Source organism: Eretmochelys imbricata, chromosome 6 (genome assembly GCF_965152235.1).
Source record: "Eretmochelys imbricata isolate rEreImb1 chromosome 6, rEreImb1.hap1, whole genome shotgun sequence".
NCBI classification, from domain to species: Eukaryota; Metazoa; Chordata; order Testudines; family Cheloniidae; genus Eretmochelys; species Eretmochelys imbricata.
The window spans coordinates 118,532,771-118,555,879 of NC_135577.1; the positions used below are offsets into that span (position 1 = coordinate 118,532,771).

At 45.5% G+C, this 23,109-nt stretch overlaps 1 protein-coding gene across 1 annotated transcript in view; it reads right to left on the bottom strand.

Annotated features, from left to right (window-relative positions):
* RHOJ (ras homolog family member J) overlaps nucleotides 1–23,109 on the bottom strand; it is a 67,235-nt gene that overhangs the window by 9,415 nt on the left and 34,711 nt on the right. The window contains exon 2 of the mRNA XM_077820577.1: nucleotides 6,187–6,245. Coding sequence (XP_077676703.1) covers nucleotides 6,187–6,245 — 59 coding nt within the window. The remainder of the gene's footprint in view (nucleotides 1–6,186; nucleotides 6,246–23,109) is intronic.

The window sequence follows — 23,109 nt, forward strand, 5'->3', positions numbered from 1 at the left end:
AGCATGGGGCATATCAAAATGATTTTATCCCAGCTAAAGTAACAGTGGATGCACTCATTAGCCGTACACATAACTAGTACAGTTGTCCAGATCTTTTCCCCACACTGTGCCCTCCAAGGGGCAGCCCCATCCCTCACCCCCAGTGAGGCTACAGTGAGGGGCAGCAGTGGGGGAGGGGGGAGGTGCACACATGATGGCAGTCTCCCCCCCCAGCACCCACCACAGGGGAAGTGAGGGGGCTTCCTGAACCTGAGAGGGGCCCTAGGAGCACGTGCAGTGATAGTGGTGTGGGGTGAGTGTGCTGTGGGGGGGGCAGGGGGAGATGGAGGGCCCCTCCCCCAGAGCTCTCTGCTGCTGGTGGGGAGAGGGCTGAGGGGAGTCCTCCTTTCTGGCCCCAGCCCTGGGGAAGCCTGCCTGCACCCCAAACTCATCCCCAGCCCTGCCCCACCCCAGAGCCTGCACACCCAGCCAGAGCCCTCACACCCCTACACCCCAACCCTCTGCCCTAGCCCTGAGTCTCTTCAAACCCCTTATCCCCAGCCCCAGACAGAGCCCTCATCCCCCTGCACCCTAACCCTCTGCCCCAGCCTTGAGCCCCATCCTGCATCATGAACCCATCATCCCCAGCCCCACAGCCCTCACTCCTGCACCCCCTCCCTCCGCACCCCCTCCCACCCCCAAACTCTGTCCCAGAGCCTGCACCCCCACCCCTTCCCACACACCCTTTCCTGCCCCCAAACTCCCTCCCAGAGCCTGCCCCCTCACTCCCTCCTGCACCCCCACCCCTTTCCCCAGCCCAGAGCCCCCTCCTGAACCCAAACTCCCTCCCAGAGCCCAACCTCTCACCCCTTCTACACCCAAACTCCCTCCCAGAGCCTGCACCCCTCCTGCACCCCAATACCCTGCCCCAGCCCAGGGTCTGCACCCCAGACCTCTTCCCACCACCCAAACTCCCTCCGAGAGCCGTAGGCAGGTGGGGGGGGCAGAGTTTGGGGGGCGGGTGCTGGGCACCACCAAAATTTCTACAAACCTGCCACCCCTGGCACCCAGAACTAGACACAGTACTCCAATTGTGGCCTTATCAGCATAAAGTAGAGCAGAAGAATCACTTCTTATGTCTTGGTTACAACACTCCTGCGAATACATCCCAGAATGGTGTTTGCTTTTTTTTTTTTTGCAACACTGTTGACTCATATTTAGCTTGTGATCCACTATGATCCCCAGATCCCTTTCTGTAGTACTCCCTCCCAGACAGTCATTTCCCATTTTGTATGTGTGCAATTAATTGTTCCTTCCTAAATGGAGTACTTTGGATTTCTCCTTATTGAATTTCATCCTATTTACTTTAGACCATTTCTCCAGTTTGTCCAGATCATTTTGGATTTTAATCCTATCCTTGAAAACACTTGCAACTCCTCCTAGCTTGATATCATCCACAAACTTTATAAGCGTGCTCTCTATGCTATTATCTAAATCACTGATGAAGATATTGAACAGAACTGGATCCAGAACTGATCCCTGAGGGACCCCACTCAACATGCCCTTCCCGCTTGACGGTGAACCATTGATAACTACTCTCTGGGAACGGTTTTCCAGCCAGATATGCACTCATGTTATAGTAGCTCCATCCAGGTTGTATTTCCCTAGTTTGTTTATGAGAAAGTCATGTGAGAGTATCAAAAGCCTTACTAAAGTCAAGATTTACCACATCTACTGCTTCCACCAATCCACAAGGCTTGTTACCCTGTCAAAGAGAGCTATTAGGTTGGTTTGACACAATTTGTTCTGAACAAATGCTGTTACTTATCACCTTATTATCTTCTAGGTACTTGCAGATTGATTGATTAGTTGTTTGCTCCATTATCTTTCCAGGTATGGAAGTTAAGTTGACTGGTCTGTAATTCCTTGGGTTGTCCTGATTTCCACTATATTTGCTCTTTTCCCGTCCCCTGGAATCTCTCCCGTTTTCTAATTTCATCTCTAATGGATCAGACATCTCCTCAGTCAGCTCCTTGAGTATTCTAAGATGTATTTCGTCAGGCCTGGGCGACTTGAAGACATTCAACTTGTCTAAGTAATTTTTGATTCGTTTCCTTTCCCTCTTTTAGCCTTAGATCCTATCTCATTTTCACTGGTGTTCACTATGTTAAATGTCCAATTGCTACTAAACTTTCTGGTGAAAACTAAACCAAAAAGTTCTTTAGCACTTTTGCCATTTCCACATTTTTTTGTTTTTGCCCCCCCCCACCCCGAATAATGGGCCTACCCTGTTCTTGGTCTTCCTCTTGCTTCTAATGGATTTGTAGAATGTTTTCTTCCCACCCATTATGTTTCTAGCTGGTTTAATCTCGATTTGTAGAATGTTTTCTTCCCACCCATTATGTTTCTAGCTGGTTTAATCTCATTTTGTGCCTCAGCCTTTTTTGTCCCTACATGCTTGTGGTGTTTGTTTGTAATCATCCTTTGTAATCTGACCTAGTCTCCACTTTTTGTAGTGTGGTTTTTTTTTTTTTTTGAGTTTCAGATCCCTGAAAATCTCCTGGTTAAACCAGGGTGATAGTGTTGGCAGGCTGGAAAATGTCACTAGTTTGTTAGTGCTCTGTGCTAATGGGAGTGCCTAGAACTTGCTTCTGTGGAGTTCAGGCCTGGGACCCAGATACATCCTTATTCTAGTGTCATTGTCACAGGCACCTTCTTACCCTGCAGTCTCTCTTCCAGTAAAGTTGTTCAGGAAGGGGGTCTGACTATCATGGAGAGACGCACCCTCACAGCCTCTGCTTCAGTAGCGATTGAGGCTGCTTACAGGGGGTGTGTGTGTGGAATATAATTCCCTGCTGAATGATTGGGCTGTCTTTTGACTGGCCCACAATGGAAAGGGCGGAGCCAGGTCAGGTATTGCTGGGCATGGCTCTGGCAACTAGCAGAGGCTGGGAGGTTTGTGCAACACAGTGTCGCTGTCTCCTACGCTTGTTTGCTATGGTGGGCCTGGCTTTGTTCAGGTATGTGGAGTACTCTCTGTACCCGTTGCTGCTGCTTCCTCCATCGTCTCGCTGTCCATGTTCCCTGCCTTCAGTGTCGGGCCCTCAAAGCACTTTGCACCTGAGCATGGCGCTGAAAATGTCCTGTCTGGGACTGTTCATGCCAAAGATGCAGAAAATCAAGCAGCTGAGACCGAAATTCCCTGCCAGAGCCCTACTCCCACAGCCAGAGGGTAATGCTGCATGAGGGTACATTTTTCAATTGTTAGTTCATCAGCATGTGTTTTAGAGCATGCCAATGTCAAGCATTATTGTTAGCACTGACTTCATGTCGATTTTCTTTGGAAAGCCACACAACTCCAGGAGGTGTGTGTGTGTTGGGGGCAGTGAACCCATATGAGCTGTCATTCCCGCTACAGCATGTGGGAAAGAGCAAGCTTCTGGACTCTGTTAAGATATGATCTATTAATCACAAAGTGATTCATGCTCTGTAATGTCTTGACTCAATGACTATCTCCTTTGGACTGAAATCTAAAATGAAAATGGTTCCGACAAGTCAGTTGTAGGAAATGAGTGTCACTTGGAGACAGGCATGCCTGGCCTAACTTGAACTCCGTCACAGGAGATGGCAAAATGATTGTCAAGAAGGAGGGAAAAACACATTTCTGTCAGCTAGATTCACAGCTTAGTGTTTTCTTTTGGCTCAGGAAAATGAATAAAAGGAAGTGTCGTTGACAGAGTGGGTGACGGGTGGAGTATACACAAAACATGTTACAATAATGTTAAGGTTCTGGATTAGCCTGACCGAAGTGGTAAACTCAGGCATGAATAAAATTCTGGCCAGATTTCACAGCCCTGCATTACTGCAGAAGGGTACAAAACGTGAGCACACCCGGAATCCTGCATCTGTGTGAACGAACTATCTTTTGCATATGCAAATTGGGTAATTGGATGTGTACATTTCCTGATTGCATGTGCAATTATGTGATCAGTGGTTATTATTTATTACTTGTAGCATGGTAGTGCCTAGATGCCCTGACAAAAATATATGGCCCCTATTGTGCTAGGCAACACACACACACATACTCACGGACAGACCCTGCCCTTACATTTTAGACAAGACTAGATGTAGGGGGTGGGGGGTGGGAAAAGAGTCATATTAAGGTGATGTGTCTTGGACAATCTTGTGCAGAAAGTCAGTGGTGGAGCTGGAACCAGAATCCAGGTCCCCTGATTCTAGTCCAATGCCCTGTGCATTGGATCACCCTGCCTCTCAGTATATGTGACTTTGGGGTGTGGCCATGCAACTGGCTGTGTGGGCTTGTGTTACTGTGTTTAGACATTTGCTTGGGCCATGAGTGTGGATCATAGTCTATATTAGTTATTTTTAGTATTGATTTTTAGGTAGTCTATTTCAGTTCATTATTTTTAGATCATCTAATAAAAAAAGGACAAACAAACCATAACGGATATAAAACCAGCCACTATAGATAGTATTCAGTAACTGGTGCTGCCTACAGAAATATGAGCAGTCAATGTGGCAGGAGTTAAAACAGACAAAACACGACTCAGGCAAAAGCAAAACCAGAAGTGACCCAATCTTGCAAGCCCCTACTATAGGTGTAGTGATTATTGTAGTGACAGTCTGTTTCTCTGTACTGCTTGGGGTCTCTGCATAATATTAATCTGTGTAACAGTATTCTCAGTACTGTGGTGTCTGCTACTACATTTACTATGCTGGGCAGCATTTGAAGGATCAGGTCCTAATATATCTGTGCTTTGCCCTGAAGTTTGCTAGAGTTGGCCTTTGCTAGACCACCAAGGGGAGGTGAGGCTCGGTACTGAAGAAAATCGGCTACCAGTTCATGCGAGTCTTATCCAATGAAAAATGAGAAGTCTCACACACATTGGTAAGATGCGCATACAAATGCAGGCAGGGTTGATGTGAGACCCACATGGCGCCTAGAACTTCATGTGAGCCCTCTGCTCTGCAGACAACAGTGCACCACAATGACGTTATGGTGCTTTTCACGCCTATTGTGTTCAAGGGTGAGTGAGAATGCAATAGTTGTAGGTTTCTTGCTTGTTTTCTGATTTGATCTAATCCCAGGACCTTATCCAATGTCCACTGAAATCAACTGAAGCTTTTCTACTGACTTCAGTGGCACTGACTAAGGTCCCAGCGCTCTCCTTTCAGGCAAGTTAACTTTGGGAACGAATGCTTCCAAATGGCTGGTGAGACGATAATGACACAGGGCTTGTCTACATGAGAACATTGCAGTGGTTTAACTCAAGGAGGGATTTTTAAACCGATTTAGTTAAACCAGTGCAAGTTCTGTGTGGGCCCAATGATTGAGACTAAAAAGTATTCCATGATGTTCTGTAGAATAACAGTGTTCCCCTATGACTGAAATAGGGGAGAGAAGAATGAAAGGGCAAAGTTTATAAACTGGAGTTGCCATTGTCTTAATTCCACAGTTACTAAGAAAAGGTCTCATTGTAGTACTAGATGCTGCTTCTCTAAGGATCTTGCAGACCTAACAATGTAAACAAAGAGAGATTGACCAGCAAGAGAATGAGATGCTTAATAATAAATTCTCTACATTTTTTCTGGGTTAATTAATTTGGATTGCTGGGACAGCCACAGCAGTTAGGTGCATGTACTCTTCTCAAAAGAACGTCTGTCAGACCAGGGAATAGTCTGGCAAGATAAGCGGTAAAAGTCTCATAATTTTCATTATGTAAGTTTAGACTGGGCATAGACATGGGAGGCTATATTGTAAGTGACAGTCTTTCACTGGTAGGTATATGTTGAAGGTTAGCTACAGTGGCTGCCATTTAAAAGTTAATAGCTGTTGAGAGCTACTGCACAGAGTTGTATTGGATATTTGCTATTTTCTCTACTCAGGATAGGAAATATTGGCTGTATCTCAGCTGCCACTACATGAAAACTGTTAGTAAATGTTGACTTATTAAAGAGAGCTCTGTGCCTGTGGCAGAAGTCAGAGGTGTAAAAGACCTAATAATTTAGCCTGGTTTTATGTTTAGTTAGAAAAATTCAGTCTTTGGCATGTTTTTTGTGTTGAAATCTCTGTGTAAGAAACGGGTAATCAGTTCAGCCATCACAAAATACCACTGATGCTATTTTTTATATGGAAAAAAGGTGTGTAATAAAAATCAGAAAGGGAAAGAAGGTAAAATAATTTACCTGCCCTGCAGTATCGTATAGCCCCAGCAAGTGCTGCTTGCCTCCGACAGTCACAGTCACTGGAAGAGAGAAACAGAGAAGTTGTGAGACGCAACCCCCAACCAGTAGTTGTGCTAGCAGGACCGGCTCTAGGCACCAGCAAAGCAGGCACGTGCTTGGGGTGGCACAATTCCAGGGGCGGCATTCTGGCCACCCCCCCCCCTTTTTCTTTTTTTTGCTGGGGCAGCTGCGCTCTCGGGGCTTGGGGCGACAAATTTTTTGCTTGGGGAGGCAAAAAACCTAGAGCCGGCCCTGTGTGCTAGGCAGATTAACGTGCGCTTTACAACGTGCACCCTAAACTAAGCTGACAATCATCCCAAAATGAAGGCAACCTAAAGTCACAAGAAAAGCAGATGGTTTTGGTTGAGCTCTCATTTCTTAACAGATAGAGCAGGGTTCCTCAAACTTCATTGCACTGTGACCCCTCCGCCCTTCTGACAACAAAAATTACTACATGATCCTGGTTGCGCGGGAGGGAAAGCCTGAGCCAAAACCCAAGCCTCACCACCCCGGGCGGGGGGCCAAAGTCAAATGCCAAGGGCTTCAGCCCCAGGAAGGGAGCCTGTAACCTGAGCCCTGCTACCCAGGGCTGAGGCCAGTCTCATGCCAGCCATGGTGACCCCATTACAACAGGGTCGCGACCCACTTTAGGATCCCGACCTGCAGTTTGAGAACAGCTGGGATAGACGAATTGCAAGCATTGCTGCTGTTTGGGCATTCAGAGATCTAAGGACATTTGCTAATGTCTATGAGACCACCAGCTGTTTACAGCAAGTCATTAGGAGTCCAAAGCACAGGGAACCTTCCTCCCCACCAAGTCTGTTTGGGTTATGTCTGGTGTTGGTGTTTTCTCTGTTCAGGCTTTTTTTCTTCCTTAATTCTAGTGCTATGAAACAATGATGTATTTGGAACTGGGTAGCCCTCAGTCTGGATCAGTGCAAATGCATTACTTTTTTGCTCAATCTCTCCTTTTTGAATGCGGTGATGTTCCATACCAGTTAATACAGTGTTATTATTACAAATCATTGTGCTTCAAACACACTTTGAAAACAGGAGTGTAATCTTGGGAGGGGTCAAGCATTTTCCAGGATATTCACCAGATTTTATAATAGGGCTGATGACTTGATCTATTGATCAGATTCTGTACTGAAGCACAAATGCTCTTAGAGTCAAATTCAACACGCGCTCTCTGGGCCTGATCCAAAGCTCATTAAAGTCCACTGGAGTCTTACCATTGATTTCAGTGGACCTTTTGGACAACATCCTTTATAATTTGATCTCTCTAATCAACATAATTTCATCTGAAAATGTCCTCTGCTTTAATAGAGTTTAGTTATCCAGCTAATGTGCTTAAATCATTAACGTTCAGTCTGGGGAGAGATGTGGAATTCAATTCAAGTCAGTAGGAAAAGATTTTAAGCAGGTATCAGGAGAGTCACATCTCAGAACAATGCTGTTCAAAATTATTCAGTGGGTGTACAGGATACCTTAAAACATGCAGGCGAAGGGACTCTGATGCGTGCTGGAGGTGTGGCTGGGGAAGGCTATTTTTGATACTTTTCCCCTAGTCATCTTCTAAAATTAATGAGGGCAGGGAGAGATGAATAGTTAACGTTGAGAAAATGTGGGACTTGAAATCATCACATAGGCCCTAGCTGATGCTTTTACATGATGGGTCTTTTGCAGATGAAAAGTACCCACTGCATTTCAGAAATTAATTATCGCTGCTGTGGGGAACTGTGATGGGCTGTTGACCCCATACTAGACTGGGAAGCATTAATGAGGTTCAGAAGATGCCAGTTAACCTGATAGGAAACACCTGAGGGAGAATTAGGCTTGATAAACAATCGGTAATGGAGGATGGTGCCCAGCTGAGCAGGAAAGCCCTGGGATCCTGGCCTTGAGGGAAGGGTGTATCTAGAGAGCTGGTGAAGCGAGAGTCTCAGGAAAATGGTGGCAAGGTTCAGGACAGTGCAGATATTGGTCTCGGGCTGGAACCCAGAGTAAACTGTCTGTCTGGATTCACTGTCCTGATTCTGTGGCAGGTTGCTATGTAGCATGATGCCATCTCTCTCTCTTTTTTTCTCCCAAGTCTTGGTGCAGTTTTTCCTCCTCACTTTTTGTTGAAAAATCTTTTTCTCATTGTAGTGGGGTGGTTACCCTGCTCCTGAAATAAGAAGAGTGAGAACAGCTGGGGGAAGATGACTGAGTAGCTGACCATATATGTGGCCCACTCAATCAGGGCCCAGCTGGCCCTAATAAGAGGGCTGGAGGCCAGGAGCTACAGTCAGTGTCTCTCTCTCATTGGGGCTGGGGGGAGAGAGAGAGAGAGAGAGAGAGAGAGAAAGAAAAAAAAAAAAAAGGACCTGGCTGTCCAGGAGTGGAGCAGTGTTGGGGGAAAGGCAAGAGGAGCTGGGGAGCTCCAGCCTGGTAAACCCCCAGGATGCAGGCCTTGTTAAAGGCCAAAGCAGGTACTGGGGTTGTAGAGGTGCAGCCCGGGGTTAGGCAGAGGAAGCTGGTCCAACACCCCTTGCCAATGATGAGTGGCCATTACAGATGGCAGTCTTCCCCAGTGAGCAGGGGCTAGATGATGACTGGCAGTAGCCACTGAAGCAAGGTGGGTTTTGAGGATTGGGGGGTCCCTGGGGAGGGGAGACCCAGAGAGTGGGGGTATGGCGGGTGCAGAACCCTGAGGTAAAGGGCACGGGGGTCCAGGAGGGACATGGGGCCGGAGGCAGGCAAGACACCAGCCAGTAGAGGGTGCTCCGGAGCTGGAGTTGAGCTAATTCCCAGGACAACCAACAGGAGGTGCCACAATGGTTAGTCTTGACGTCGCTACACTCATCATCTGAGGAAATATCTTTCTTGAATACATTACCACTATGTAACATATTCCTCTCCCACTAGTAGAATTGGTTTATTGACATGAATTTAAATTAGGACGCTGATAGCCTGCTTTGCCTGTGGATTGTTCAGCTCCCAAACATGGGGATTACCAAATCATTAACAATTAAACAAGGGTCAGAAGACTTCCCAATTATTTGAAGCAGGGTCTGAATGGGCTCTCCTCTGACATCTAGTTATGAGCTGGGAGAGAAGATGTCAGGAACTGACCTTGTTTGCATAGAGACACCCACTCTGTCTAGATGTGCAGCATAAGCTGGAGTTGCTTTGCCCAAATGATCACTTTTGGCTGGTGCTGGATTGCAAATCACTTTGTTATTGCAGGGGAAGGGGTAATAAAGTGTTATATGAATCAAGGGAAGCAGAACTGTGTTTGGCATGGCCTGATCGAGGGGTTCACCCTCACCTGAACCGTGCTCAGTAAGCAGGGGGCAGGGGTGCCAAAGCTCAGTGGAGATGAGAGAAGGTGGGGACAGGTGTTTCTACCTGGTGGCCTGGGCTTTGCTTAAGGGTCCTAAGCACCATTTGATTGTCAGTCTCCCCATTGTGTAATGACAGAGCTGGTTAAGACTCAATTGAGAGTCTTTTGTTGTGGATCGCTAGAGGTGAAATCGCAGATAACCAGGTCTAAGCATAATTCCTGGTATGGAATAGCCTCTCTGCTGAAGGAGACTATCCAGCCTGCACCTGCAGCGAGGCTCCCCCCACTAACAGATGAAAATACTGAGAGCTGCGTTAAGTGCTATGGCCTCAAGACATCCAGAAGTGGCAGTGGTGGGGTGAGTGATGGCAGAGTAGTTGAGGTGCCTTTCTCCCCCGTGCCCCCCACCAGGGTAGGAGGTAAATTCATGTGAATGCACTTCTGAACTCTGGGCCTTCACTGACCAAGGACAACAGCTGTGAGTGGGGTGCAGTGGAGGGAGGGGCACATTAGAGGAACTTTTGTTTGTTGGACTTTTTCAGTGCAAGGTAAGAACCTGAGGCAACATACTCTGAGGGGTGGGGGTGCTGGTCATGTGCTTCTGAATCATGCTTGTGGCACTTTCCCAAATTAATGCTGGGTTACTTTTTCCTTTTTATTAAAACTTTTTTTTCTACACACCCGCTGAGTGCTGACAAGAGGGGAACTATTGGAAGCTCCCAGAGGTGGAGTGTAATTTTCCCAGGTCAGTGGGTGGGGGCTCGAGCTGGTTGTGTGTTCTATTGTTAAAAAGAAACCCCCTGGATATTGAACCCATCCCTTGTCACTGCCAACTCCACTGGGCAGAAGGCTTACGCTTGTGTAACATAATGTCTACATTCTGATGTTCTGGTACTAGAACTTCCATCATGTCATGGACGTGGTGCTTGTGAAACAGACATCAGAGGTGAATTAGTTGATTCTTTCAATGAAGATCTCACAGCTCCTGCTAACAGATGATCAGCATGCCTCTGCAGTGTGAGAGATGACTCAGCATGTCCACTCTGTAGACAGTGGTCATAGCAGTGACTGGCTGCAGCTCATAGATACGCTACTTGCTATAATGTTCCCTCCAATTTTTTACATCCATGTGCAGAATGAATTTTATGTGCACCAATATGGAGGTGATGTGCGGCGGGGGTGGGGCTGAGGGGTTTGGAGTGTGGGAGGGGGCTCAAGGGCTGAGGCAGAGCATTGTGGGGGTGAGGGCTCTGTCTGGGGGTGCGGGCTCTGGGGTGGGGCCAGGGATGAGGGGTTTGGGGTGCAGGTTGCCTCAGGGCTGTGGCAGGGAGAGAGGACTTGCAGCAGCCCAGGGCTGGGAGAGACCGCCTCTCCCCACTGCGGTGGCTCTGGGGCTGGGGCCAGGGGAGAGACCGCCTTTCCCCCGGCTGCAGCCCTGCATGCCCCCTACCTCTCTCCAGTCCAGGCCTCTCTGGCTGCAAAGCCTTGATAGCCTGGTGCGCAGCTTAGAGGGAGCTTAGGCTGCAGCTGCTTTTTCAGGTTCATAAACCCTGCTGCTGGTTTATATTCTGCTCGTAATCTACTGTTGCATGTTACTCTTGCACCAGCTGTTCTTGGACCCTCCTGAATTATTTCAGTAAAGCAAAACCAGCATATAAGTGTTATCAAGTCATTAGATGTGATACAGACTCATTTGCAGAAGTGTGAACTGGAGCTTCATAAGTTTTGGGATAACAATGTGTAAACAAAGGTAAATTTTCATCTACTAGCTGCTCTGGCCAAACCATAATGATTGAATGGTTTTGTAGCTTTTGGATAGTGAACTTGGCAGATAGCCAGAGATCTAGAAGACCTCTATGTCAATTAAGCATCATGGTCATGTACCCTTCAAGAGTGAACAGCAGCAATTCTGAAAATCACACCCTTACTGGACTGCAGTTCTGCACCTGGAATTAGAGGCCATTTCAAAAAAACCTGGACTGACTGACTTGCCCAGTGTTGCTCAAGAAAAGAGTAACAAGCAGGTCAATTTAGCGCTAATGCCTGCTGACTCCCACATGTGTACTTTGTCTTTCCTCTCCTGTTTCTGTATCCTTCCTCCTTTATAAATATTTCCTTTGCTTTCATTGAATGCAATATTAAAACATCTAATTGCAAATGAACCCCAGACAGGGATAGGAGTTATTGGGTTTCTGTGCTCACAGTCAGAGAGCCTCCAAGATCCATTGGTTTGCAATAGTCAACAATAACACGTTCGTTATTTCTGTATGTTTGAATCATCACCAGGAAATTAACTCATGGATTGCTAGAGCTGTGTTCCCACTTTGCCCCCTTAAAATAAACAAGATTTTATTACGGACAGATTGGTTCCTGTCACAGTCTTATAGCCTGCAACTTCAGAGTAATCTTTTTTTTTGAAGGGAAAACCACAAGCATGAGTGAAGTTTTGGAATAGCCTTCCAAGGGAAGCAGTGGGGGGCAAAAGACCTATCTGGCTTTAAGATTAAACTCGATAAGTTTATGGAGGAGATGGTATGATGGGATAACATGACTTTGGTAATTAATTGAACTTTAAATATTCATGGCAAGTAGGCCCAATGGCCTGATGAAATGTTAGATGGGGTGGGATCTGAGTTACTACACAGAATTGTTTCTTGAGTATCTGGCTGGTGGATCTTGCCCATATGCTTAGGGTTTAGCTGATCACCATATATGGGGTCGGGAAGGAATTTTCCTCCAGGGCAGATTGGAAGAGGCCCTGGAGGTTTTTCGCCTTTCTTTGTAGTATGGGGCACGGGTCACTTGCTGGAGGATTCTCTGCTCCTTGAAGTCTTTAAACCACGATTTGAGGATTTCAATAGCTCAGACATAGCTATTCAATAGCTCAGGTGAGAGGTTTTTCGCAGGAGTGGGTGGGTGAGACTCTGTGGCCTGCGTTGTGCCTAGACTAGATGATCATAATGGTCCCTTCTGACCTTAATATCTATGAATCTGTTACCTTGCACCTTAATTGGCCTAAAACCAGGATTTTTGGGTATAAACTGAACTAACAATCTTTTTTAATTGTCCCTGTAACCATCTCATGTCAAAACTACAAACTGTTGACATCTTTGGTGGCTAACATTTTTCATAAGAAGGCCTCGGAATAGCTTGAAGCAGACTGGCATTAGCCACACCATTTTCAGTCACAGCAGCAAAAGCCGAGTTTCGTGTCGTGCAGAGTGCATTTCTTGTTTTGCCTGACATTTAAAAGGTTTGAAGAATGGTCAGTGTGTTTCCTGAGGGGAGGGCATAATAAGGTCTTGAGTGGATGAAGCTATATCTGAATCCCTAGATGTAGCTTTTGGCTTATTGGGGTCATTGCTTTTGCCTTCAGATTCGCAGAGGTTTTAAGGCCAGAGGGGATTGTTACATCAGCTACCCTGACCTAACTAAATAGAATTTGCTTTTTTAGTGTCTCAGGATAAGGCAGGTTTTCCAGATCTCGAATCATGTTTGTAGCTTTGTTCTGCATGATTTCCAGTTTTTCAACATCCTTTTTAAAGTGTGGAAAACAGAACTGGGCACAGTATTCCAGTCATGGTCTCACTAATACCATATCTAGGGTTAACATTACTTCCCTCCTCCTGCTTGGTATTCCCTGCATATAACTCCAAACAGTGCATTGGCTCTCTTTGCAAACTCTGACAATTTTATCATGAATCACACAGTACGTTTTTTTTTTCCCCCTAAGCCCCACCTCCTGGAGTCAGGTGATTCTGTGGGCATCTGAGCTTTCATTCCCCGCCCCCCACAAGTTTGTTTTTAGCCTTCATTGCTGCTGAGAAAAGCTTGAAAATGTGCACCCTAAAGACTCAAAAACTGGAAGGCAAATAAAAAGAGCCCCCAAATCTCATGAGTTTCTGAGCCATGATTTTTGAGTGCTTGGGACTGGCAATGCTCAAAGAAGCAGTGGCTGCAGGGGACCTTTGGATGCTCATGGGATCATCACTGCCCAACACTTTTTTTTGGTGTCTGGACATTCTTTCCCTTCTGCTGATTGGCTGCATGTTCCAACTCCCTCCCCCTGCTGCCCTCAGATTTAATTGAAAAGCACCAACAGAGGCATGACCATAAGTGTAATGAGGAATGCCTGCCCTGTGGTGTGCTGTGTGTCTGTATTGGTTTTAGTAGTTGGAGAATTCAGACTGAGTTAATGAGAAAATACAGCCCCCTCAACTTGCATTACAGCCAGGTTAGAAAAGCAGGCTTACATCAAATGACAGCTCTGTCATCCAGTTTCCAAATAAAAATGGATTCATCTAGACAGTGCAACCCCCTAAGAGAATATGTGCCTTGCACCGAGTATGTTGTCTTATAGCATCGTGTTTTACAAGGACTTAGGTCTATAAATTGTTCCCAATTCTCCACAGCTAGGTACATGCTATGCAGAGAAGGCTAATAAAAGAGAGAGGCCAGTCCGCTAACCATTTTTATCCAAGCAGCTTATATCAAATGCTGTAAATCTTTTAAAGTGCCTGGAGAACACTGGAATTTGGTGTTGGCAAACTTACATGACAAAGAACACACCGGCAGTGGAGATGGATTAGAAAGAGCAAACAGCATAAATCTAGCCCAGAAATAGATGAAAGGGAATGGAAATTCCCAAAGCCTTCAGCACACAAATGCAACACTAAAAATATGAGCTTGTTCCTTCCTAGTCTGGGATGCTGGTTATTTATAGACAGCATGAAATGAGATGATTTATCGGAACCATTGACCTCATTATTTGTAAATTCAGCACCGGAGGATTTCCCCTGCACCCCAGTGACTTACAGTATTGCTGCACTAAACCATCCCTGAGCAAAGTAACTTTGCCTGATGGAGTGTTTGCTAGCTTGGTTCAGTTTTCACAGTAGAACTATACCCAACTCCCTTCACAACCCTGCCCTAGGGTGGTTCAGGGATTTAAATATTATACAGAGGTATTGTAAAGAGTGAAATGCTAATATGATTACAAGGTTTGGGGAATCAAGGAACAATTTATATCTAAGGGCATGTCTACACAGAGACTTAGTGCACAGCAAGCTGGGGTGTCCATCTAAGACACTCTAGCCTGCCACACACTGAGCGGCCGTAGTGTGCTTTGCATAGAGCATGAGTGTTTTGTCAGAGAGTCTTGTAATAGCTGTGGCAATCTAGGCTCGTGAATTAGAGATGTTTGTCATTTTGGCACTGGCGTCCTCATCTCAATGGTGTTTATAACTGAGAGTCCTGCTCAGGACAACCTGTAATGGAAGGTAATGGTGGTAAATTCAGAGCAGATGGTGGACAAAGGAACGAGTGCAGCAGTAAATAGTCTGAACATCTGCAAAACCTGGGCAGTAGAGATGCTAAACAATGATAACTGTAGCACCTTCACCTGGATGGAGTGGAAGTGATCTTGTGAAAGATCAAAGTGTTTATGTTGCATAAATGGGCTGGGGGTGGAGTTTTGGCTGAGATGTAGTGTGAGCCTGTGGGAAAAAATGAAACTAAGAGCGTGTAGATTAAAAATTGATATCTATCGCTCGCCTAAGTATTTATAATGCTTCCATCACCATAGCACAGTAACAATTTTTCTGGAGCTGGGATTTAGGCACAGATCATCATCAAAAGAAGGAGAATAATCAGATAATTAAAGAAACAATAGCTGATGCTCTGAATAATGTTAATATTTTCAGCTGATCATAGAGCTGACCTGCCCCGCCCTGCAAAAGAGCAGATGGTATGTCTTTTTCAACTTTATTTAACAGAGACAAGATCAGCCAAGGCTATTTAAATCAACTGTTTGCCGTAACATAATTCTCCTAAGGGAGAATTTGGCTTCCTCCTAACAATGGCATGCAAGCTCAATAAGCAGAGCAAAGAGTGTGGGTTCAATTGCTTGGGGCTGGGGGAGATCTGGGGAGTCTGAAGAACAGTGGACCCCAGGAGTGCACCCCTTTGGGGGGCATGGAGGAATTTGGGGGGGGCATGTGGCTGGGCCCAGACCAGCCCCATGGGGGCAAGGAGGGAGCGCCACCCGGCCCAGCTCCGACCCCGCCCAGCTCTGTCACTAGCCCCAGCTCCTCCCCCATCCCCAGTTCTGCTCTGCCTTTAGCCCAAGCTCCTCTGCCGAGGAAGCCTTGGCTGTGCAGGAGTGGAGCGGGGCACGGAGAGATTGCATTACTGGTAAGGGGGATGCGTCGGGAAAAGTTTAGACACCACTGCTATAGAGCATTGTTCCCTCTCCTGCTTTTCTCCTCTAAGCACAGGAAGCTTGGGGCAAGAGAGGGGAAGAGCTGGGCAGGGCTTTTGTAGCAGGAGGTGTCCAGTTTAACTGTGTAACCCAGGGGTGGCCAGCCTGAGAAGGAGCTAGAATTTACCAATGTACATTGCCAAAGAGCCACAGTAATATGTCAGCAGCCCCCCACCAGCTCCCCCACTCCCAGCACCTCCTGCCCACCAGCAGCCCCGCCAATCAGCGCTGCCTCCTCCCTCCCTCCCTGCACCTCCCGATCAGCTGTTTTGTGGCGTGCAGGAGGCTTGCGGGGGCGGGAAGGAGCAAGGGCATGGCAGGCTTGGGAGGGGGGTGGGAAGGGCTGGAGTGGGGCCAGGGCCTGTGGCAGAGCCAGGGGTTGAGCAGTGAGCACCCCCGGCACACTGGAAAGTTGGGGCCTGTAGCTCCAGCCCCAGAGTCGGTGCCTATAAAAGGAGCTGCATAGTAACCTCTGAAGAGCCACACGTGGCTCCAGAGCCACAGGTTGGCCACCTCTGGTGTAACCAATCCAGGTCAGAGAAAGCTAGCTGAGCTGGAAAGACTCTGAAGAGAAGTCATGAGTTGCAGGGAAAGGCTGGTGGACACCCCAGAGGGCTCTCCCCACGCCCAGAGAACTCTCCAGAGTGGTGAGGCAGGGAAATGGATATAGGTGTGTGCATTATTTTGTATAGATCTGTGTCTTTCTCCTGCTGCTAAGGAAAGAGCAGTGGTGATTTAGAATTCTGTGCAAAGTCCGTCGGTCTGTCTGGCGTTAATTATCGCATATCCCTGAAGAAGCAAACTGTGAACCAGAAGGCTTGCACCTCTGGGATTCTGAGGGATGTGGAAGAGCTGCTGGGGAGGCTTGGGAAGATAGCACTAGTTTCAGAGGCTAGGAGGCAACAGGATCAGTGGGGTTCCTCATTCCCAAGAAGGGTGTCAGACATGAGGTCTACACCAGGAGTGTGTGCCTAGAGGCCCAAAGCCAGGACCAGTGCCTAAAGTCTGCCTAGCCCCAGCAAGCGGAAGGCAGGTGGGATTCAGTTTGAAGCCTTTACAGCAGTCTAGTGAGTGCCCAACACAGGGAGCTCACCCAGATCTGTGACTGGGCTGTATAGGCATTGCTGGAGAGGTACAAGTATTCTGCAGCAAGCAAATGCTTTAACCCGATAGGTGCCACTGAGAGTTCTCAATAATCGTTAATAGCTGTCTACAAACACAGAAGGCTTAGAGTACAGTGAGGAAAATCCAGAAAACCTTTTAATTCCAAGCAGCTGCTATAAGCGTATACCTGTGCAGGTTTAGCTGACTGAATGCTTCGGGGAAAGTCAATGGCTCAGCAGATTGGCAATGATCTTGGGGCCTTTCATCTCTAGGTCTGGTGTGAATTGCCCCTTAGCTGGGAGCGAATAAAAGTCCTTACTGTCAGAGTGCTCAGCGTGGAGTTACTTGGCGATCTCAGCCGAGATCTTAGGGTCCACCTCCCAGCGACCATTAGCATACTGGCATTAATCGGCACACTTTCAGGAGAGAAGCCAAGGAGGGGGCATGGAGTTGAATTCAGCTTTCCTTCTGGAATCTCACTCAGTGCGGAGGACCCATCTTCTTGGAGCTATGCTGGGGGTAGATCGAGGACGTCAGTCCACAGTGCTGTCAATCCGCCCCTCCTATGATTACTGAATACACTTAAACAAAGAAAAGTTGGATTCTCTTTTTTTGCCAAGGTATAAAGGAAACAGGCACCAGAGATAGATAGGAAAGGTTGAGGAAGATAAATCTAGCACTGAAGTGCATGGGAGGGGACAGAAATTCATGCTTTCCATAACAGAGTTCTATCAGGAGAAATATGATTAAGGTTCAAAGAATGTAAAACAGCACCATGTATTCCCAAAACACTAATTACAAAGACTTTGTTTTAACTGTACAAATATTCCATTTATCTTATTCGTATTTACCTTATGATAAGGTTTACCACATTCACATTTGGGCCAAGTGCATTAATAAAAGTACACACAGCAACATCTTGGCATGCTAATCAGACATCATCAGGTGCATCTGCTCCAGCAATCTGTAAGCCAAACTCTGTTCTTTACTGCGCCGGTGTGTAGATCTGGAATAACTCCAGCATCTACTATAGCAGACTACAATGGAGTTACTCTAAGCTTACAACAGTGCAGCTGAAAGCAGAATCTGACCTGCTGTTCCCTATCCTGCCAAAGCAGAAACACATTGGGCACACTGAATTGAATCAATGTACATCTGAGCCTTTTATTCGTGGCATGAGGGACACAGGGAGACCAGAGACAGAGGGACAGGATGACGAATCAACAAATTCCATTCTGAACAAATCTGAACAAATTCCAGTCTGAACAAATTCCATTCTGTACCTTACATGTTCAGGTCTCTTAAGCTTAACTTCAACACTGACTTTACTGCATAAATAAGAGATGAAGCCTGATCCTGCTGCCATGGAGGGCAGGGGCAGTACTCCCATGCTGTGTTCCCTGGGAGTGGGAGCAGACCTCTTATGATTTAGTCTTAGGTGCCAGCTTTTAGCTGCTATTTATCATACTGCTTACAATGATTTGCCAAACATTGTCTGGCAGTCATTCGCCCAGTGCTGTAAAGACATTCTTCAAAGGCCAGAGGGGTATGCGGGAAGAACAAAGGGAAAGACCTTAGGTGGTCCAGTGTCGATCTAAGAGGAGGTGGGAGTGGGAATATGGTGCAGGGAGCCTCTTCTACCTGCCTCCTGTGTCAATCCACCCTAGGCAGCCAGAGTGACAGTGTTTGGACTCCCTGAGCTCACGGGGTTCCACCCCCAAAGGTCATGGCTGGAGGAGGTGAGGCTGTGTCCAGGCCCTGCTCCTGTGTGTAATGACTTGGGGTGGGAAGCCTGAGCTGAAAGGAGGGCATGTTGCCCTTTGAGACAAAAGAGTAAGGGCCACTGCTAAGTGCCTGCTCCACTTAGTAGGCTTGCTAAGTGCCTACTTCCACATGCAGGCTTGTACCTTCCAGGCTACCTCATCATGGCTCTAAGAACTACAACAAGGCCTTCAGTCTTGAATTTTGCAGTGTTATGACCGGGGAAAATCCACGGAGTAGGGTAGCCAGATGCCCGGTTTTTGACTGGAAAATCTGGTCGAAAAAGAGACCTGACAGTGTCCAGTCAGATCTTCTGACTGGACACCCAAAGTCTGGTTACTGAAGGCGGGGAGGCGCTGGGTCATCACCCTTTCTCCTGCCTGTGGAGTTTGAGTCCTTGTCTTCCACTTACCTCTCCGGTTTTGCAGCCCCCACGAACAATGAAGTAGTTGTAATGCAAGGAAAAGCAAATGATCTGGATGGATGAGATGCTACTGTGAGTTCTACATGTGAATTTTGGGCAGACGTTAGCCCTGTGTGTGAGAGAGAAAGATATGGTGGGTGAAAGAGAACCTGTGAGTATGGTATGTTTGTCCTGTATCTATGAGTCCAAGTGTGAGATTGCCACAATGAGCTAGAAGACCTAATTCTGACTCATCCGATCAAGACATTTCAGATTGATTATTTGACTGACCATTTCAACAGGGGCTTGATACTGAAAGGGGCCGTCTACTCTGGCCCTGAGCCAACAAAGGACTTCAGCAAATGCATAAAGCATGTGCTAAAGTGCTTTGTTGAATCAAGGCCAGAATGTTTGGCACTTTGCAGGACTGAACTCCAAATATTGAAACTAGATCCGGCTGGGAATTTTCTGTAGGAAAATCATTTCAACTAAAAATGAAGTTTCTGCAAAATAAAAAATGTCTGTGGGAAAATTTTGATTTTTCGACTACCAATTTTCTGTCCGGAAGAGTAAAATGAAATATTTAATTTCAGGTTGGTTTGATCTGAACAGGAATATTTCAGTTTGTTGAAATAACCTATTTTGAGTAATTTCAACATTAAACTGCATTTTCTTATTGTACACTGATTGTTGTGGACAGTATTCCCTTCTATTGGCTGGGCCCTTGGAGGGAGCCATAATGCAATGCAGGGACTCCCCTAGGACTATATGATGCATCATGGGAGCCAAATGATTCTGGGTGTTTTAATGGAGATGTAGTCCAGCCAGGCAGGAAAGAAGGCATCAGGCTCCTGAACTACTGCTCCCATAAAGCAATAAGTTATGATGGGAAAATACCATTTAATGTTTAAGTAACCTGAAAGAAAGTGTTTTCAGGTCATTACAACAGATCAAAGAGAAACATTTTGATTTCAGGAATATCCACATATTTTATTTTGATCTAAAATCTTCAAATGAAATGTTTCCACATTTTCCAAATTGAAATTTTCTGGAATTTCTATTTTGCTGAAAATTTCAAGATTTCAGTTTTTCATCCCTATTTGGGATGAAATCAAATGCTGAAATGTTGGAATTTCTTCCAGGATGGAAAATCTGAGTTTTGTTAAGCTCTGGCTGAAACCTTGTCTCCAAGGCTTACTTACTCCATAACTTCATTTTTCTATATTATTTAAGTCATACCATGTGTTTCAAAGTAGTCTGAATTTCCAGGAGCAGTGTATGTTCCCTTTAAACAGTAACTCATCTAGATTATAGCTGCACTTTAAAAGATTTATTGAGCCTGATTCTTCCTTCACTCCCATCAGTGAATCAGAAGTAACTTCACTGAAGTCAGTGGAGGTACATTTGTGTGAGAGCAGAATCAGACACACTCTTTGCATGCACACAAAAAATCGATTGATTTTGAAATAAGCAATGTTCATATTTGTATGTTGATTGCTGATAATATTTTTATTTTAAAGTTTCATAGGTCCCTTTAGTTCTAAAAAGTTTACAGCGAGAAATGGATGCATAAACTGTTGTTCTCGTAACACATATTTGCCCCCTTTTGCTTGAAACAGAACTGACTGCAATAAGCTAAACATTGGACATCAGCTCATACCTCATTTAAAAAGTGAGATATTACCCAGTATGAAACCTTGGCGTCTACACAGATTACTCTTCCATCTGGGAAGGAACAACACTGATTTTCCATCTAACATTCTTTAAGGCTGTGTTTGCTTAATAATTTACTGAACAATACAGCTCCTAAAACAGACAATCTGAAAAGGCAGTTTTAAACATAATTCTTGGTAAATCTTGCATCTCACATTGTGCTCCTGAGAGCTCAGCAGTACATTCCACGTTATTTTTGCTAGCTTTAATCTACACTACAGATTAGAAAATGTTGGCATACTACTTCAGTTACATTTCAGGTGATATTAATAGGGCCCGGGTCTACTTTAGACAGTTATGACTGAAAATAAAATCTTAGAATGCTGAAAATAAAAGATAAACGTATCAAGGTAGAAAAAATCTACAATTACTTTATGTATAATTTTTACAGGTAGATGCTATGAACTATTACAGAGTCTATGCCTTTAATTTTATTTACTGGTTATTATAAAAACCTGATCTTGGTATTCTTTAAATTGTCACAGTGACTTAATAACATCCACTGTGGGCGTTATGCAATGGTGTTGGTGGATATACTATATATTTTATAATAAACAGTCATCTATATGTATCGCATACAAAAAAATCTAGCTGTTTTAAGGAGAATGTTATTTGGTACTATTTTTATTATGGCAATGCCTAGTGGCCCCAACCGAAATCCTAATTGCATTGTATTAGGCGCTGTACAAACATAGCCGGAGACAAGCCATACTGTAAAGATCTTACAATCCTATAGTGAAGCAGACAAAAGGTAGGAGAAAGGAAGGATGATGATTCCTGTTTTATAGATTTTGGAGGCACAGAGTGATGAAATGACTTAGCCAACTTCATGGGGTAGCCTGTGGCAGAGCCAGGGATAAACCCCACATCTCCTGGGTCCTAGTCCAGTGTCTTTATCACAAGACTAACCTTCTTCTCTTGACTGGACTAACTAAGAAGTCCTGGGTGTTTGCCATGTTCACAAATACCCAAAGTTCTTGAACTGATGATCCAAATAATTCCAGTGTGTTCGGATTGGCATCTCTTCCCTAACAAGCAAACCCAGGTCAGTTGTTGCTGCAGATGCATTCAACAGTACAGACTAATAGACCTTTGACTTTAAACATTTCCACAGAAATAGACTGCAATCTTCTACTTTCACAGATTTCCTTGGGACTGCTAACCAACACCAGCACTCAAAACATTTTGGTTTTTAACAATGCAGTGATGCAAGCACAAGAGTTTGTTACTTGTCTGCAATTGCTTTGCAAGTAAGTAACATTTCCCTTTTCATGGTTGAAATGATGCTGAATTTTCAGGCATTCTCTAATTTTCCTTTATTTTTTTGAATGAAATGGTGCAGGAGCTTGTCTAACAGTCTTGCGTGAGAATGCCCATACAGCTAGAATTCACTGGGCTCATTAGATAAGACACTCTCACCCTTCCTGGCCAGTCTGGGTAATGCATACTACAGATTCCCAGGAGCTCATTCTGAATGTACATCCACAAAGAATCAACATGTCAATTAAATCAAAGGGACCTCAGTTTAGACCTTTAAGCTCAGCTGAAAACATTGCTCTACAGTAAGGAAAGCCATGGTGGGGAGAGGGTGAATTTCTGTAGACCTGATCAAAACACTATGCTGTTTGTGCCCTCTTAGGGACAAATGTAGAACACACTGTTTAAAAAAAAAAATCACTCCCCCCCACCCCCCAGCTCCCCACATAAAAGGGTTTACTGAATGAAAATGTCCCCAGACTTTTAAATAAAGTACAGTAAATACACAATGTGTTTTAAGGAAGGCTGTACAGTTTAAGGACCAGATTCTTAGCAGGTGAAAGTCACTCTGTGAGGCCAAAGGATCAGTGCTGATTTACACCAGCGAATGAGCTAATCCTAAATATTCCCTGAAAATCATAGGTCAGATCCTCAGGTGCAGTGTGGCTGCCTTATGCTGCATTTCTCATGGGCGTTGGCTATAAAATCTTGAGCAACAGGTCCAGGAAAATGTTCTCAGTGTAAGGATGATCCTGCTGTGGCGTAGAGCTGATTTGATAGCTCGTGGGCCACAGCCCTTCCTTGCTGCCCAGCATTGTAGGGAAAGGGAGTGTGTGATTACTAACAAGAAGGCAGGGTCAGAAAGCCCCTATGCTATACCAAGCCTGTGACTTTGTGGCATAATTTTAGAGCAGCTCTTACGCTGTTCTAGTACACGCTACACAGTGCATGGTGGAAGGGTTTCCCAGAATAGCACCAGGAACAGAACAGTGCAAATGGGAGCTTTACACTGGTTTGGAATACGTACCACTGAATTTCACTTTGAGCCTTTTGGGGGTACCT